Genomic DNA, 15,510 nt, shown 5'->3' with positions numbered 1-15,510 from the left:
AGCACCGGTTGCCCATGTTGGTAATAACCAGGTCTAGGATATTGCTGCCCCTGGTGGGGGTGTGGATAAGTTGATCCAAGGCAGTGGAATTTATGAATTCCAGAAAACGTTGAGCACAAGAGCTGGTACATGAGTAGTTTTCCCAATTAATGATGGGGTAGTTGAAATCGCCCATTATTAGGGTGTTAGGTTGTACCCTAATATTTTCCAGTGTATCAAGAAATGAGGAGTGGGAATCCTGGGGCATTGTGGGGGATCTGTAGCAAGCTACAGTTTGGATTGTGGTTTTGCCCAGAGTTTGTCGCACTTGGATAATCTTGGATGCATTATGCTGAGCAGCTAGCCTGGAGGTGTGGATATCCTTAATGAATATGGACACACCTCCGCCTTTAGTGTTTCAGTCCAGGTTAGGTGGCCGAAAGATGTGGTGTGAATTATAGCCTGGTAATGCAGGTGTACTCTCTGGAGTCTTGAACCAGGTCTCTGTCACTGCACAAATGTCGATGTTCTCCATTTTAAGGAGTACCTCGAGTGAGTGCATTTTGAGGTTTAGACCTCTAGCATTGAGTAGCAATACCCTCAGATTCTGCTTGGTTGTACCTGTTATGGTGGTGAATTTGTCATTTGAACCTTACCTAAAAAAGGCACTGTAGTGGTGGCTAGAGCCTAAGCCAGTATCTGGAATCCCAGGGCGACAGGTATAGGCCATCTCTGTCAAAGCATCGTGGCTTGTCGATCATGTCATCCCAGGCAGACAGATACTGGATCCCCTTAAAATGACACCAGAAGCTTAGCCAATTGTTGAAGTCAATCTTTGGAATGCCCTCCGCCAGCTATCAGGCCTCTTGAAAATTGGCAGGCTTTCAAAACATATCTAAGAGAGTACCTCATAACATCTTGGTTATGTAATTGTACATCTCCAGGTTAAACATTGATCACTTTTTGTCAGTAAAGAAGTCTAACATTGTAAGAGTGACCTGAAAGTCCTGCAAAAGCTACATTATAGAAACCCAGTCAGATGTACGAATACTTCCATGAAGGGAAAGGTCTCTTGTCATGTGAAACGCTACTTGGACAAGTCTGTGAAGGTTTTAAGTCACTTGGTCTGATTCTGTTAAGTCCCCCAGTACTAGGTTTTTTCTGTAAGTTTATAATCATTCAGTCATGAGCTCCAGTAACAGTGAGGCTGAACTTGGTGTCTAATGTTGACACTAGACAGCAAACCTTTAGATGTTGTTTGTGTTTAACTGTTGCAGTCATTACATTTGGGTAATCTGCTGGCAGGTTGCCCTCATTCGGCCAGATTAACAAAGTCTTGGGTCCTGCGTCGGTTGCTGTCCCTTCTTCCATGAAGTCAGGTCGTCAGGGGTATAAAACATGCAGCCGACGCCTTTACATCAGTCTTTCTTGCAACGCGGTGCCCGAAGCAGAAGCAGTCCGCAAGTGCCGGTCGGCCGACTCCTGAAATTTTCATTTTCAAGTTTCAGAACTGAAGTTTTCACTAAAAAGCTAAGTACCCCATTGGGGAAACTTTTTCTTGCTCCTTACTGATGTCAGTAAAAGTTAATAATTGCATTACTTGTGGGAAGCAAATACCTCATAAGGATTTTCATTTGTACTGTATTCCTTGCCTAGGCCCTGACCACAATGTACCTTGCTGTCGGTTTTGTGCTAAATTTAATCAACGCACTATTAAACTTTGGTATATTTTTGCTTCTAAATATTTTGGCTCACGCTTTAATTATCCAGAAATGTCGTTGGTAGGAAATCCGACACCGGAATACCTAAACGCAAAGAAAAAGACTGAGACAGGCCGTCTAGGTCCAAAACTGACAACGACGCTTCTCCTAAGCCAGTCGCCAGTTCGCCGGTACTCAGTGAGGCACTTTCACAGCCCCTGATACCCGCTACTTCTGATTCGCAGGCCTCTACTGTGACCCATTCGGAGTCCGGTATGGAAGCCGTGGATGTCTCTACCTTACATGGGTCCAGAGCCGATGTGCAGGCACCGGCTTCTGAGGATGTTTTCAGGCCTACAGATTTGTACATTAGACTGACGCCATCTTCAAAACTAAGGCCAAAATCTAAGTCTAAAAAACCGACGCCTGGGCCACATGTGCAGGCCCCTGTACCTAAAAAACAAATTATGAAAATGGCTGAAGATTTAATTACTCTGATCAGGGGTAGCCAACCCCCCCTTCTAAGAGTCCTAGGCAAGACATTGATTATGAATCTTCTGAACAGGAATTCTATTTCTTCTGACTCTTCTAATGAACAGGATTTGTCTATGCCTACTTATGAGGACTCTGATGCAGAAGATTCCATTCCTTCTGCTTCTCCCTGAGGATTTTTCTTTTGGGTAAACTTTATATACCTTAAGGGAACATTTCCACTGGAAAGTCAAGACTTCTCTGAATCTAAAGAGACTTGGGGATTTTCTTCTTCTTCCTCAGCATAGGCCTTTGGCTATACCTCCTGTTCTAGACATTGTTGATGATGTTTTTTTCAGAATCTAGTATGGCTCCTGATTCTCTGCCTCCGGCTCCTTGTAAGCCAGATAGATACTTCAGGGTTCCTGACACCCACAAATTCCTTTTCAAAAATCCTGTTGCAGATCCTGAAACCATTTCTCAGGGTCCCAAGGGCATTAAGGCCTCTACTGCTAAAAATCCTACCCTTCTGATAGAGATTCCAGGGTGCTGGATAGATGGGATAAGAAGGTTTACACTTCTACAACCTTTGCAATCAGGACTTTAAACTGTCAATTTCATATGCTTAAACATCAACAGCATATCATGGGACTGCTTAAACAGAAAATGATGTTAATTTCTGACTGTGTGGAAAATAGATTTATTGCATTCAGCTGAACAAGTTTGAAAACATGCTTTGCAATGTGATTTTGATTATTTGGAGGCCTCTTGCAGGGCTGCTGTAACTGGGTCTGTGCTAAGAAGACATGCTTGGCTCAAAGAGCAAACTCTGCCTGATCATGTTAAAGCAAAATTGTTGGATGCTCCTTTATAACAGGACCGTCTCTTTGGTAATAAGGCTGAAGAAGTTTTAAAAAATATGGAAGATAAAGCTAAATCTATGCAAACTGTGAAAGATTTCTTACAAGTGCAACCTCCAAGATTTAGTAGGCACTGGCCTACTAAGAACTGGTCCTTTCCAGTTCCTTCGAGAGCCACTCAAGTCAAACCCAGACATTCCAAAGGCTCCAGGTTTCAGTCACAAGTTACTTTTAGAACAAAACAATGGGGTGCCTCCGCCTCCAAATCTAGAAACAACAAGGCATCTCCCTATGGTAAAAAGTCTCAATGACTTCCCTTTACACTTACCAAGCACTTACCTTTTAGCCTCCCCTTTGGGGGGAAAACTAGCACTTCATGCAAGAAACTGGCAACTTATAACCCAGGAAAAATGGGTTTTAAATACAGTATCCCAGGGATACAGATTTCATTTCCACAGGTTGCCAATCCCAAACGGATGGCCAGACCTGCCACCAAATCAGTGGGCAGAGGCCCGGAAACAAGTACTGTCCCTCATTAATATGGGGGCTATTCAACCAGTACCAGAAGAGGAAAAGGGACAAGGTTTCTATTAAAGACTTTTCCTGGTACCCAGAAAAGACAAATCATGGCATCCAATTTTGGACTTATCTACTCTAAACACATTTCTGGGCATTCCAGAAAAGCAAATTCATTTGGTAACTTACTTCAAACAGGTGGCCACAAACACCTGGCTATCTGCAAGACAAATTCTGCAAGCCTTTGGGTTCATGGCCTCTTGCATTCTTCTAATTCCATATGTAAGACGGCATATGAGGAAACTTCAGTGGTACTTAAAAAATTTATGGAGTCAACATTGTCACAGCCTGAAAACAATGATTCCTATCATACCTTGCCTGCAACTAGAGTTTCTATGGTGGGCAGAGGCCTGCCACCAAAACAAGGGACTGCCATTCACTCCACCCCCAGCCGCCCAAACCCTAACTACAGACGCATCGGACTATGCTGGAGGAGGCTCATCTGGCAGGGAAGTGCATTCAGGGCAAATGGAGCCCAAATCAAATGCACCTTCATATCAATCAAAAAGAGATGCTAGCTGCACAGAATGAACTGACACCCTTCAAGGACTACCTTCATCCAGGACAATTAATGATAAAGACAGACAACAGCACAGTTATGTGGTACATAAACAAGCAGGGGGTACACACTCCTACCCCCTTTGCAGACTAGTCATGGCATTGTGGAACATGGCCTTGACCTATCAAATACAACTACAAGCTCAGTTCCTGCCAGGGAAGCTGAATACTCTTGGCAGGCGAGCTAAGCAGAAATCTCATGGATCCACACGAATGGAAACTGGAACCACGGATTTTCAACATGTTGGCACGCAAATGGGGGGGGGTCCAGACATGGATCTTTTTGCCTCACCCCAGAACTATCAGTTGGACAAATTCTGCACAAGAACTCATCACAAAAAAAGCCTGGAAAGTGGATGCTCTATCATTCAGCTGGAAAAACCTATCAGTCTATGCTTTTCCCCCTCTGTCTCTGCTCTCCAAAGTTCCACTAAAAGTCAAATAGGACAAACTAAAAATGATTTTGATTGCTCCAGACTGGCTTCGCCAACACTGGTACCCACTCCTGCGCAATGTGTCACACTTTCCTCCATGGCACCTGCCTCAGACACCCTACTTACTGTCTCAGCAGAACAACCAAATTCTGCACACTCAGCTCCAAACTTTGAATCTTGCAGCGTAGCTAATAACCTAAATTCACCCTTAGCATCCTTCAGCAAACCTGTGATGGATGTCATTTTGGGGGCAAGAAGACCTAGTACTAGAAAATCTTATGCTGACAAATGGAAAAGATTCTGTGCCTGGAATCAATCACAAGGGATAAGCACAGCAGTGCCCAATATTCCTCAGATTTTACAATACTTAACTGAGATGCTTCACAAGTGCCTGTCCTTTTCTTCCATAAAAATCCATGCCTCAGCCATTTCAGCTCATTACAACACAGAACCTCCCCTCTTCTCTCATCCTTTGCTAAAGCAGTATCTCAGAGGGGCCAAAAACCTGAGACCACCCAGGAGAGCTCCAACCCCTGCCTGGAACCTCAATTTTTTATTGGAAAAACTCACTCTCCCTCCTTTTGAGCCAGCTGCTACTGCAGATTTAAAATTTCTCTTCTGGAAAACAGCTTTCCTTTTAGCAGTCACTTCAGCTAGAAGGATTTCCGAATTACAGGCTATTATGGCAGTGGAGCCTTTCATTATTTTTCATGCAGACAGGGTGTCTCTCAGGACCAATCCATCCTTCATGCCTAAGGTGGTATCCAGTGTGGCTCTTAATCAGACCATTCATTTGCCAACTTTCGTTCCCAATCCACAGAACAAGGGGGAGCGGAGTCTGCATTCATTGGATGTACACAGACAACAGATTTTACTTAAACAGGACAAAATCTCTAAAAATCTGAACAACTACTGGTAGCATTTGCTGCAGGGGCAGAGGGAAAGGCTATTTCAAAGCAGACTATTTCCAAATGGATAAGTCATTGTATTTGTTTCTGCTATATGCACCATGGTAAAACTATCCCCAGGGGATCTGATCTCATTCCAGGGCTGCATCTACTTCTACAGCCTTTCTCAGAGGTGTTCCTACCAGAGACATTCTAGAAGCTGCTACCTGGAGCTCAGTTCATACGTTCACCAAACATTACCATTTACCTTTCTTCTCTAAATCCAGAGCTGGCTTTGCCACTGCTGTCCTGCAATGCCTTATGGCTGGTCTTAATGCTGTATAAATCCATCTTCCCAACCATAGCTTTGGGAATCTACCCAAATGTAATGACTGCAACAGTGAAACACGAAGAACATAGTACAGTTGTGTACACTTACCATAAATGTAGATGTTCAAGTGTATTCACTGTTGCAGTCCTGGTTAGCCTCCTGCCAACCCCATTTTTCTCTTACTATACCTCTACTTTCCTTTACTATGCTTAAAAGCCTTTTTGGTGTATTTGCTTTTGTTTGGAGGTATATTTTGTGTTTTTAATTACTTAAATATTTGGCTCCCCATTTGGGGGGCACCTGACATCTGGGGCAAGAAAAACTGATGTAATGGCATCGGCTGCATGTTTTATACCCCTGACGACCTGACATAATGGAATAAGGGACAGCAACCAACGCAGGACCCAAGACTTTGTTAATCAGGCCGAGTGGGCAACCTGTCAGCAGATTACCCCAAATGTAATGACTGCAATAGTGAATATATTCAAACATCTACATTTATGGTAAGTGTACACAACTGTACTGTCTTTCTTTCAGAAAGGAAAGCCATATAGTGATAGGAGTGTCACTGCCAAGGTTGCGAAAAGACAGTTTCTTAGAGATGTATGGCTTTAGCCATATCTCAGAAAGAGCACTAACATGCAATTTTTGTTAAGTTTGTACAGAGGAGTTCATACAGCAGTCTTTAAGTTGCATTTAAGTGGATGTGTTTAATGCACCTCCCTGTCAACCAGAAGTCTGTAAAAGATCATCAGACAAGCAAGATGGTAGTGAGGGTGAACATCACCTGACCTGAACATGTAAAAAAAGCCTAAAATGATGTCTGCATGTCTCCTGACTACTTAAAGTAATAGTAGAGTTTTTGTATACATTTGCCCAAGTTGTAGCTTGGCAAAGTTCTCAAGACTGACAGTATGTTAACCTTTTCAACAGGGAAGATATAAACATTGGAAACGTGTTCCATAAAGCATTATCAGTGATGAAATTCGGATTACTTGGGCTCACCCAGTATCAACAGTTCAAAAAAATAGATGCAAAAATAACCAGAAATAGTAGTCCAAGAAAGATAAAAGTAGTATGTCACTGAAATTGATCCAGCCAGCGATTCTAGTGTCTTGTGTACAGAAAAACACAGTCATAAAATATCAAGATTTGCAAGCAGAAATGAAAGAATTGTACACGGAGGAAAAGAATTAATAAAAGTTGCAATCACACTTAAACTACTAATACTTGCAACCTCATATGAACTGCAGAAAGAGGCAATTCTAGGTATACTGTTGGCGGACATCAGAGACTGAAAGAATACTGATTTCATAAATTTTAATTATGCCATGACTAGTATTGGGGTTCATTCCCTTCAAGGTATGTTTACAAAAAAAAAAAATACTAAGCATTTGTAGAAATATTAAACTGACAGAATTTGCTATATTGAGCAGTGCCGTTGCCAAAAAGGTTTGCTGTGTAAGAGTAGAGTACCAACTGTATAACAGAAATGAGTATGAATTAAGACCATAGCTACAGTAGGAATACATGGTGGATGCATTTATCCTTCATCAGTTGCAGTCTGTATGGTATTTGTGCATTGTAGAAGTTTGTCTGAAGTTGTTTTAAAAAATATATTGCATTGGAGAGTGAGATGTTTATCTTTAGTTTTATAGTATTTTATCTGTTTTTATTTTTTTCATTTACTGTTTGCTGTTAAATTAACAGTTCTTTCAAATCGATACCATGGCAGCATCTTCGTCTTCTTCGTCAGCAGGCGGTATCAGTGGTAGTTCTGTGACAATGTCTGGGTTCAGTGTCTCGGACCTTGCTCCACCACGGAAAGCACTCTTTACATATCCAAAAGGAGCTGGGGAACTTTTGGAAGGTAAGAACACAGAGTGCTTTAATTTTATTTAGATAATGAAAGTAACACACGCACATGCTTGCACACACATACAAAAAATAATTTTGTGGGCATCTTCTAGTCTGTCTGTGCAGAAATCGGTTGCTTTCTGCTTGTGTCAGTATAGCTTAGAATCTGAATAGACTAGGAGTCTGCTGTATAGAGGCTGCTACATCATTTGTATGTGTGTAAAGCACTTGTGTTAGTTGGTCAAGAATGAGAACAGAAATGGAGCAAGAATTAGTACAGTTATTGCTCTCATGAGCAATGAAACTGTTTTCTGTGCAGCATTGGTCTGTTGCATCAAGCAGCAAGTCAAGGAATATCTGCTATAAGAGTTAATCCGTTTTGGAAAGGAGGAGGAACATAAAACAGTCATGTAGACATCTGTAAACTGATGTATTGGGAGAAGATTGTTGGTCTACCTAGTCGGCTTGATTGTGCCAGCTAGCATCTTGCAAGCTGCCATTGTCTTACCCCTGTCCCCTTATTCTGTCCTGTGCTGACTCTGATGTCTTTTTCATCCATTCCTCAAGTGATTGGTCTTGGATCTGTCCCCGGCCCCTCGACAAACTTTAGACTCTGTAGCTCAAGCTCCTCCCCTTACCCATAATCCCCCAACTACTCCAGGGATACCCCAGATTTCATTTGCCACTTAAATGATAAGATGTGGTTGCTGTTGGCTGGAGCAATTTGTTTTGTGAGAGAATTGCTTTGGGATATTTTTTTATATCTTCATATTTTTCTATATTTTCTTCATTTAGATCTATTTCTGTTGCAATCTTCCCTATTTGCATAAATGTTTTGTCACTAGTTTTGGCACTTGGGCCTCCTTAAGCTCCCACACTTTCTTTTGTTACCCTTGTGGTACATCTTCCTGTACGTTTGTTGGTGTTCATCTTTCTTTCTTATTTCACTGTTCAGGTTGTGTTAATACCATTTGTTGGAAATTTATTGTGATTTAAAGAATGTCAGAAAAACCTGCTGATTTTTAAAAAGTGCTCCACTTGCAGGCATAAGATTCCAAATTCTGATAGTCATTCACTGTGTGTGTACTGTTTAGGTCCAGGGCATCTTGATGTTTCTTGCGACATTTCCTCTAGCTTTACAGATGGGGCCTTGGTCAAAAAGGAAAATAAATCCATTGTGAAAAAGGAAAATAAATCCATTGTGAAAGTTCTATTTCCATTCTCTGCTTCTTCGGACTAGAGCACCATCTTTCCCTAAGAAATCCTCAGGGAATACAGCAGAGAGAAACCCAAGGAATTGAGGAAAAGTTCCTCTGATTGTTCTCCTCCCTCAGTTTCTTCAGTCTCGGCTCCGACCACTTCTAAGAGCTCAACTCCAACAAAAACGAAATCAAAAACTTCAGGTTCATCTTCTTGTCTGGATCCAGCTCTTTGTCAATATTTCCCCATGAATCCATGTCTTTGAGGCTTCATTTCCCTTCCTACAGGATACACCTCAGAGCTTCCCATCCACCATCAACTTCGTTCGCCCTCAGATCATCCAGGAACCTGTCAGAAGCTGATGTGGACAGGATGATAAAATTTCTCAGAACCCAGATTCATTTGGGTTTTTTACTGGCTTCTTGTCCCATCAGACTCATAAGTCTCTCTACCACTCATCCCAAGCTTTAGCTCCTACTCTGATCTGTCCAGTGGTTTTGTAGTTTTTGGACCTGAGATTTCCGAGTATGTCTGTGTCGGATCCAAAGACTTGCTTTTCTTTAACTCCATTACTTTTTCTGACCCAGATGGGTCTGACCTTGTTGGATCCAGAAGGATCTCTGGGCATGGCATCTGCACTGGATCCAGTGGGTTGGGACTGACTACAATGATTTGTCTCTTCTTGTTAGAGCTTCAGCACTGGACAGCTTGGCTGTGTCCTCAGTCTCAAGCGGAGCCAGGGAGGGGATTGGGTTTCGGCCCTCACAGGCTTCTTCGGATCTGGGGGGGGGGCACTGAGGTCCCCATGGCTTCAGCTTTCAAGGTAGTGTAGAGAGCTTTCTCCTGTTTGATGGAAAAAACACCCTTAACCCCCCCCCCTTGGGTCCAACTTATGCTGAACCTCCTACTTTAGAAGCAGAGTCTCTTCATCCTGTCCCATCTGCACAGTCAGCTAGGTCAAGCCTAGAGACAGTCTTCATTTTGGACATTACTGGCACTTCCGAGTCCTGTCTGGAGCCCCCCACTGAGGAGCAGCCTCAGAAGCAAATGGGCAAAAGGAGGCACCTAGATTCACTGTAAGAGTCATTACATGAAGATATGGACTTTGTTGAAGAGAAAAGGTCCCCAGATCACTCCTCGAACATTTCAGTTGGAGAGCTTCTCAAACTTCTGAAACCGAAAGGAGGTTGGTCTTCTGACCCCTTCTTCCCAAAGTAGTCAGTATTCCTCGAGGGTTTCAGGACCGGATCAGTTATGACTTGGGTAATCCCCCCACTGGGTGAGATGGTAGACTTCATCTCCTGCTGGACTTGGAAGGATCTGGATGTCATGGACCCTATCCCTAAATGCCCGGACAAGTATCTTGTTGCACTTAAAGATAAGGCTCCTTTGATCAAGGGTCCCACTGGATGCTGTGGTGATTGCAGCAGCTACTACGAAAGAACTAGTGGAACAGAGCTCTTCTGTCCCTCTTCTTAAGAGGGAACCTAGTTAGACATATTTGGCAAGCATCTTTACATCATTGACCTTTGCCCTCAGTACTCTGAATTATTTGGCACATGTTACAAGATTTTAAAGGGAATTGATCAAGCAGTTCTCCAATACCCTCTCCAGGTCCATTTCTGCTGAAGAAAACAAAACAATTTCTTTGCAACTGGCTAGTGCTTCCATGAGTTTCATCCCTCATGCTTGAGAGAGAATTGCTAGAACAGCAGGTTCAGGCTTAACCAGTGAAAGGCATGCCTGGATGCACCTCTGTGACTTTGTGGAGCCCTTCACATATTCATTAATGCCCCTTTTGATCTATCCACATTATTTGTCCACAAGTTGAAAGAAACTCTCCAGGAGCGTGCAAGGTGGAAATCAGTTTTTCTACTCCTCAAAGGACCTTATCCTAAAACCAGAGAGGGGGCAGAAAATTGTGGTTCAGAAATTCGCAAGGTTCTTCTCAAGACTCCCATGGAGAAAGAGCTCCATACAGCAGATTGGGGAAACTTCTAATGGGAGACGTCATCCTTGTGACAGTGATGGCCCACAACATCAAGGCTCCAAAAGTTCCCTCTTGGACAAGCCTCAGCATTCCTGAAGGGTTAACTGACTGTTGCACTCTGGAGGCAGTTGGGGTCACCTATCCCTACACCCACAATCCTGGATTGTCATTACCAAAGATTATTGGGAGTAGAATGTCCTAGCTGGAGGTTATTATATGTTGTTATCCCTTTTTTCCTTCAAAATGCAACAGGAGAATTCCCCTACATCAGAGGAAAGCCACAGCTACAGAAATACAAAAGCTGCTAGAAAAGAGTCATCCAAAAGGTCCCACCAGACACACAAGGGTCCAGAACTTATTCAATATTCTTTATTTTTGGTGGCAAAAAGACTGCAGGCATCAGACTAGTTTTGGATCTCAGCAATTTAAATCTGTTTGTGAAACACTCCGTGCCGGATGGTCATGATTCAGTCCATCCTGACTCTTTTAAGGAAGGCCAATTTGGGTGTGATCTGTAGGTCACCAGGGTGCATACTATCATATCAAAATACACAGACAATCCAAGAGATGCCTACACTTTGGCTAGGAGCCAGTTACTACAAGTTCAGAGCACTGCCCTTTGGTCTCATCACAGCCACCTCAGTGTTCACCAGTTCTATGACAGTGGTTGCAGCTAACCAGAGACTGCAAGGATCCCCGGTGTTTCCATTTCTAGACATTTAGCACCCATCTGCTTCCACCAAGCCTCTACTAATTCAAGTCAGGAATTACTTGCAACATCTCTGTACCAAGCTAGGCATCACCATAAACCATTGCTCAACACAAACTCTGAAGTTCATTGGAGCCTGTTTGTAGACCAAATCGTAGGTGGCAAGCCTATCTCAAACAAGATGGGAGACCTTAAAGAAGCAGGCATTACACATGCTTTAGTCTTTGTTCATCTCCAGGCAAGTTAGTCCACCAACTATTAGGCTCAGTGGCAGCCTTCATAGTTCTAGTCCCTTTGGTATATTTCCTCATGAGAATACTACATGGACCTTGGCAGCGCAGTAGTCAGTAAGACACCAGCCATTGACAACTCCCATTCACATCACAGGTGTTTGCAAACAATGCATGGCATGGTGGATTCATGCAGAGGAAGTTTTCCAAGGCCCCCATTTCATTACCTCTTCCAAGGCCACAGTGAGTATGGACACCTCCCAGCCTGGAAAGGAACATTATTTGGGAAGGGCAGTCCAAGGCATGTGGTTCCCTGACAGAGGCCAGTCTCCACATCAGAGTGCTAGAAATAAGAGCAGCCCTAATGTCTTGCAGGTGTTTCAAGATGTCCCCCCCTCTAAGGATAGTTACAGTTCAGATGGAAAACACATTGGTGGTTTGATGCATCAACAAACTAGGGGGAACCAAGTCTTAATCACTTTACAAGGAGACAATTAGTGTTCAGCAATGGGCCATCTCTTCTGACCACTTTCTCTTGGCTGCACATATTCTGGGGAAAACCATTGTGCTGGCAGACAAACTGAGCAGGTCCACTTTACCTCCTCATGAGTGGTTTCTCAAAAAGTCAGTGGCAGACATGATTTTTCGCAGATGCTGTCAGCCGTACTGTGACTTCTTTGCTTCTTCTCGGAATACCAAGTGCAGCAGGTATTTTGCCCTGATTCCATCCCCCACCCCACCCCTCCCGGAGTGGGAGCCACAGAGACGCAGTCTAGTTAACTATTTGGTTCTCTGGTCTATTTATACCCTTTTCCTCCCACTTCTGTTATCTTCAAGTTTAATCAGAAAGCTTTCCAACAAAAGAGCAAGGTGATTCTCATTGCCACCTTGTGGCCTTGTCAAGTATGGTTCTCCTTCCTTTGGCCTCCTCATCTTCCCCCTCGCTGGATGTTGGCTTCTCTACAGGACCTTCTGTCTCATCCTTCTGGGCTACCTCAACCGAGCATACTATCCCTCAAATTGACAGCATGGTTTCTGCACTTCCAGTGATTGCTAGAAGTTCCAGGCTTTCATCTCCTGTTCACCACTTTCTTATGCCATCCCAAAAAGCCTCCACCAGGAAACATTATAAAAGTCAATGAAAAATATTCTCTGTTTGGGCCCTTCAGATACATTTAGAGGACTTTCTTCACAGATTCCAGATGTTCTTGATTCTTCTAGCTTCTGTTTTCACCAAGGGAACTAGTTATTCGACTGTCAAGGTGCAACTGACTGCCATCTCAGATTTTCACCTGAGTGTAGATCATTCATTCTTGGTTTCCTTAAACTTGTGCAAAGCATTTCTTAAGGGTGCCTTGCTAATTTGGCCCCCCAGTTAAAGATCCTGTACCTCCATGGAACCTTACACTAGATGTTCTTCATGGTTTTCTGTGGGTTATCCCTGCTGTGGTAGCCCTCGGCTGGCCCGAATACCAGAGTCAATGTTTTTCTGCATCGGCTGCCATCCCCTGTAGTCTGATGTCAAGTCGTCAGTGCTGTAAAGCAAGGCTGCCGATGTCATTACAGTCTTTCTTGCCATGGAGCCCGTAACAGAAGCAGTTTGCAAGAGTGCCAGTTGGTCGCTACCAGAGTTCGAATTTCAGCTGAAAATGTCTAAAGCTAAGTAACCCATTGGGGACCCTTTTTTCTTGCACTAAACAATGTCCACAAAAGTTAATAGTCTCACCTGTGGAAAGCAGATCCCACACCAAGACTTTCAATCTTACTGCGTCACTTGTTTAGGCCCAGACCACGACGTCATTTATTGCCAATTCTGTGCCCTCTTTTACATGAGAACCACTTGCCGTAGAGCTCTTATTGTAGACGGGTATTTTCGTATTCCGTCTTCGCATTCCGAAATGGCATCCATCAGCCAACAGTCTGTGGACATTCAAAAAAAACGTAGAGATAAAGACAGACCATTCAAGGCTAAGCCTTCTGATGACTCTACTTCTAAGCAGATAGTTCTCCGGAATTCAGTGAGGTGCTTTCGCAGCCCCTGATGCCCAATTCGATATCTACGCAGACCTCTACAGAGACCCTTTGAGTCTGGTATGCCACAGAAATCTTCTTAGTCTTCCAAGCTTTTGGCTGTCTCTGCCTCAGTTGGGTCTGGAGCCGCGACACAGGCATTGGCTTCTGAGGAGGCCTTTCGCACTACCGAATCTAGACAAAAAAAAGTCTTCTCATCCAACTACTGTTTCTCTCAGACCAACTGTTACTCTTAGACCAAGAAGCTATGCCATTCCTAGAAAATCTGGTTCTAGCCACCATCTTGCCCCTGCTCCACCCCCCCCCCCGCAAGCACAAATGTTTAAAATGGCAGAGGATCTCATCTCCCTTATCATGGGTAGTCAGACCACAACTTCAAAAAGGAAAAGACACCCTTCTCCAGAAATTATGACAGAACAGGATTCTGAGGAATCTGACTATTCAGATTTTGAAGAGGAACAACCTCTTACTGCTTATGAGGATTCAGATGCAGAGGAAGCCATCCCTTCTACATCCCCTCCAGAAGACCTTTCCTTTGGGGAAACCTTTCACACCTTCAGGGAACATTTCCAATGAGAATCTCAGGATTTCCCCCAGTCTAATAAAAGACTGAGAGGTTCTGAACCTGCCCCAGCACAGACCTTTGGCCATCCCCCCATTTTAGAAGTGGTGGATGATGTTTTCCATGAATCCTGCTTAGCCCCTGAAGCCCTCTCACCTGCTCCCAGTAAACCTGACTGGTATTGCAGGGTACTGGGTTCTCACAGATACCTGTACAGATATCCTGCTGCAGACCCAGAGGTAATTACACATAGACCCAAAGAGCTAAGACTAGTTCTGCCAAGAATCCTATTCCTTCTGACAAGGATTAGATGGGGTAAAAAGGTATACACCTCTGCAACCTTAGCTATCAGAGCACTCAACTGTCAGTTCCATATGTTAAAATATCAACAACACATCTTGGAACTATTAAAACAAAAGATTTTCAACCTTTCTTGACTGTGCCAATTTGAAAGACTTAGCAGATTTAATGCATTCTACTTGTCAAGTGGCCAAACACTCATTACACTGTGGATATGATGCCCTAGAAGCCTCTAGCAGAGCAGCAGTGTCAGGATCTGTCATTAGGAGACGTGCATGGTTGAAGGAACAACCTCTCCCTGATCATGTCAAGTCTAAACTAATTGGTGCACCCCTGGATAAGGACCACTTGTTTGGAGTAAAAGCATAAAAGGTGCTTAAAAAGGTAGAAGACAAAGCAAAATCTATGCAAACAGTAAAATATTTTTTTCAGGTTCTACCTCCCAGGTTCAGCAGGAACTTTCCCTCTAAGCACTGGTCCTTCCCTGCACCTACCAGACAGGTCCAAGGTAAGCCCTGCAGGGACAGACCATCCAGGCCCCTATCCCAGGGCAGACAGAGAAACAAACAGCGGACCACTTGCACCCCAAGGGCAGGGAGATCTAAGCCACCCTTCTATGGCAAAAACTCCCACTGACCCCCCCCCCCCCCCGTCCTCCCTTCACTCACAAAAAGCTAGGAGGAAGGCTATCCCTCTGCTTTCTGTAACAAAGGACCAGTGGGTCTTAAAGATCATTTTTCAGGGATACAAATTCTCTTTCGGTGAACTCCCAGTTCCAAGAGGGTACCCATCAGTGGACAGAGGCATTGAAACAGGTCCAAGCTTTTATATCCCA

The 15,510-nt window shown here is 43.7% G+C and overlaps 1 protein-coding gene across 1 annotated transcript in view; it reads left to right on the top strand.

Annotated features, from left to right (window-relative positions):
- The window catches only part of ANAPC16 (anaphase promoting complex subunit 16), a 393,067-nt gene that overhangs the window by 138,064 nt on the left and 239,493 nt on the right, over positions 1–15,510 (top strand). The window contains 1 exon segment of the mRNA XM_044056222.1: positions 7,507–7,666. Within this exon segment, the coding sequence (XP_043912157.1) occupies positions 7,507–7,666 (160 nt within the window).

The sequence above is a fragment of the Protopterus annectens genome, chromosome 14.part0 (genome assembly GCF_019279795.1).
Source record: "Protopterus annectens isolate FY-2018-M chromosome 14.part0, PAN1.0, whole genome shotgun sequence".
Lineage (NCBI taxonomy): Eukaryota > Metazoa > Chordata > Ceratodontiformes > Protopteridae > Protopterus > Protopterus annectens.
This window is presented reverse-complemented; position numbering and strand designations above follow the sequence as displayed.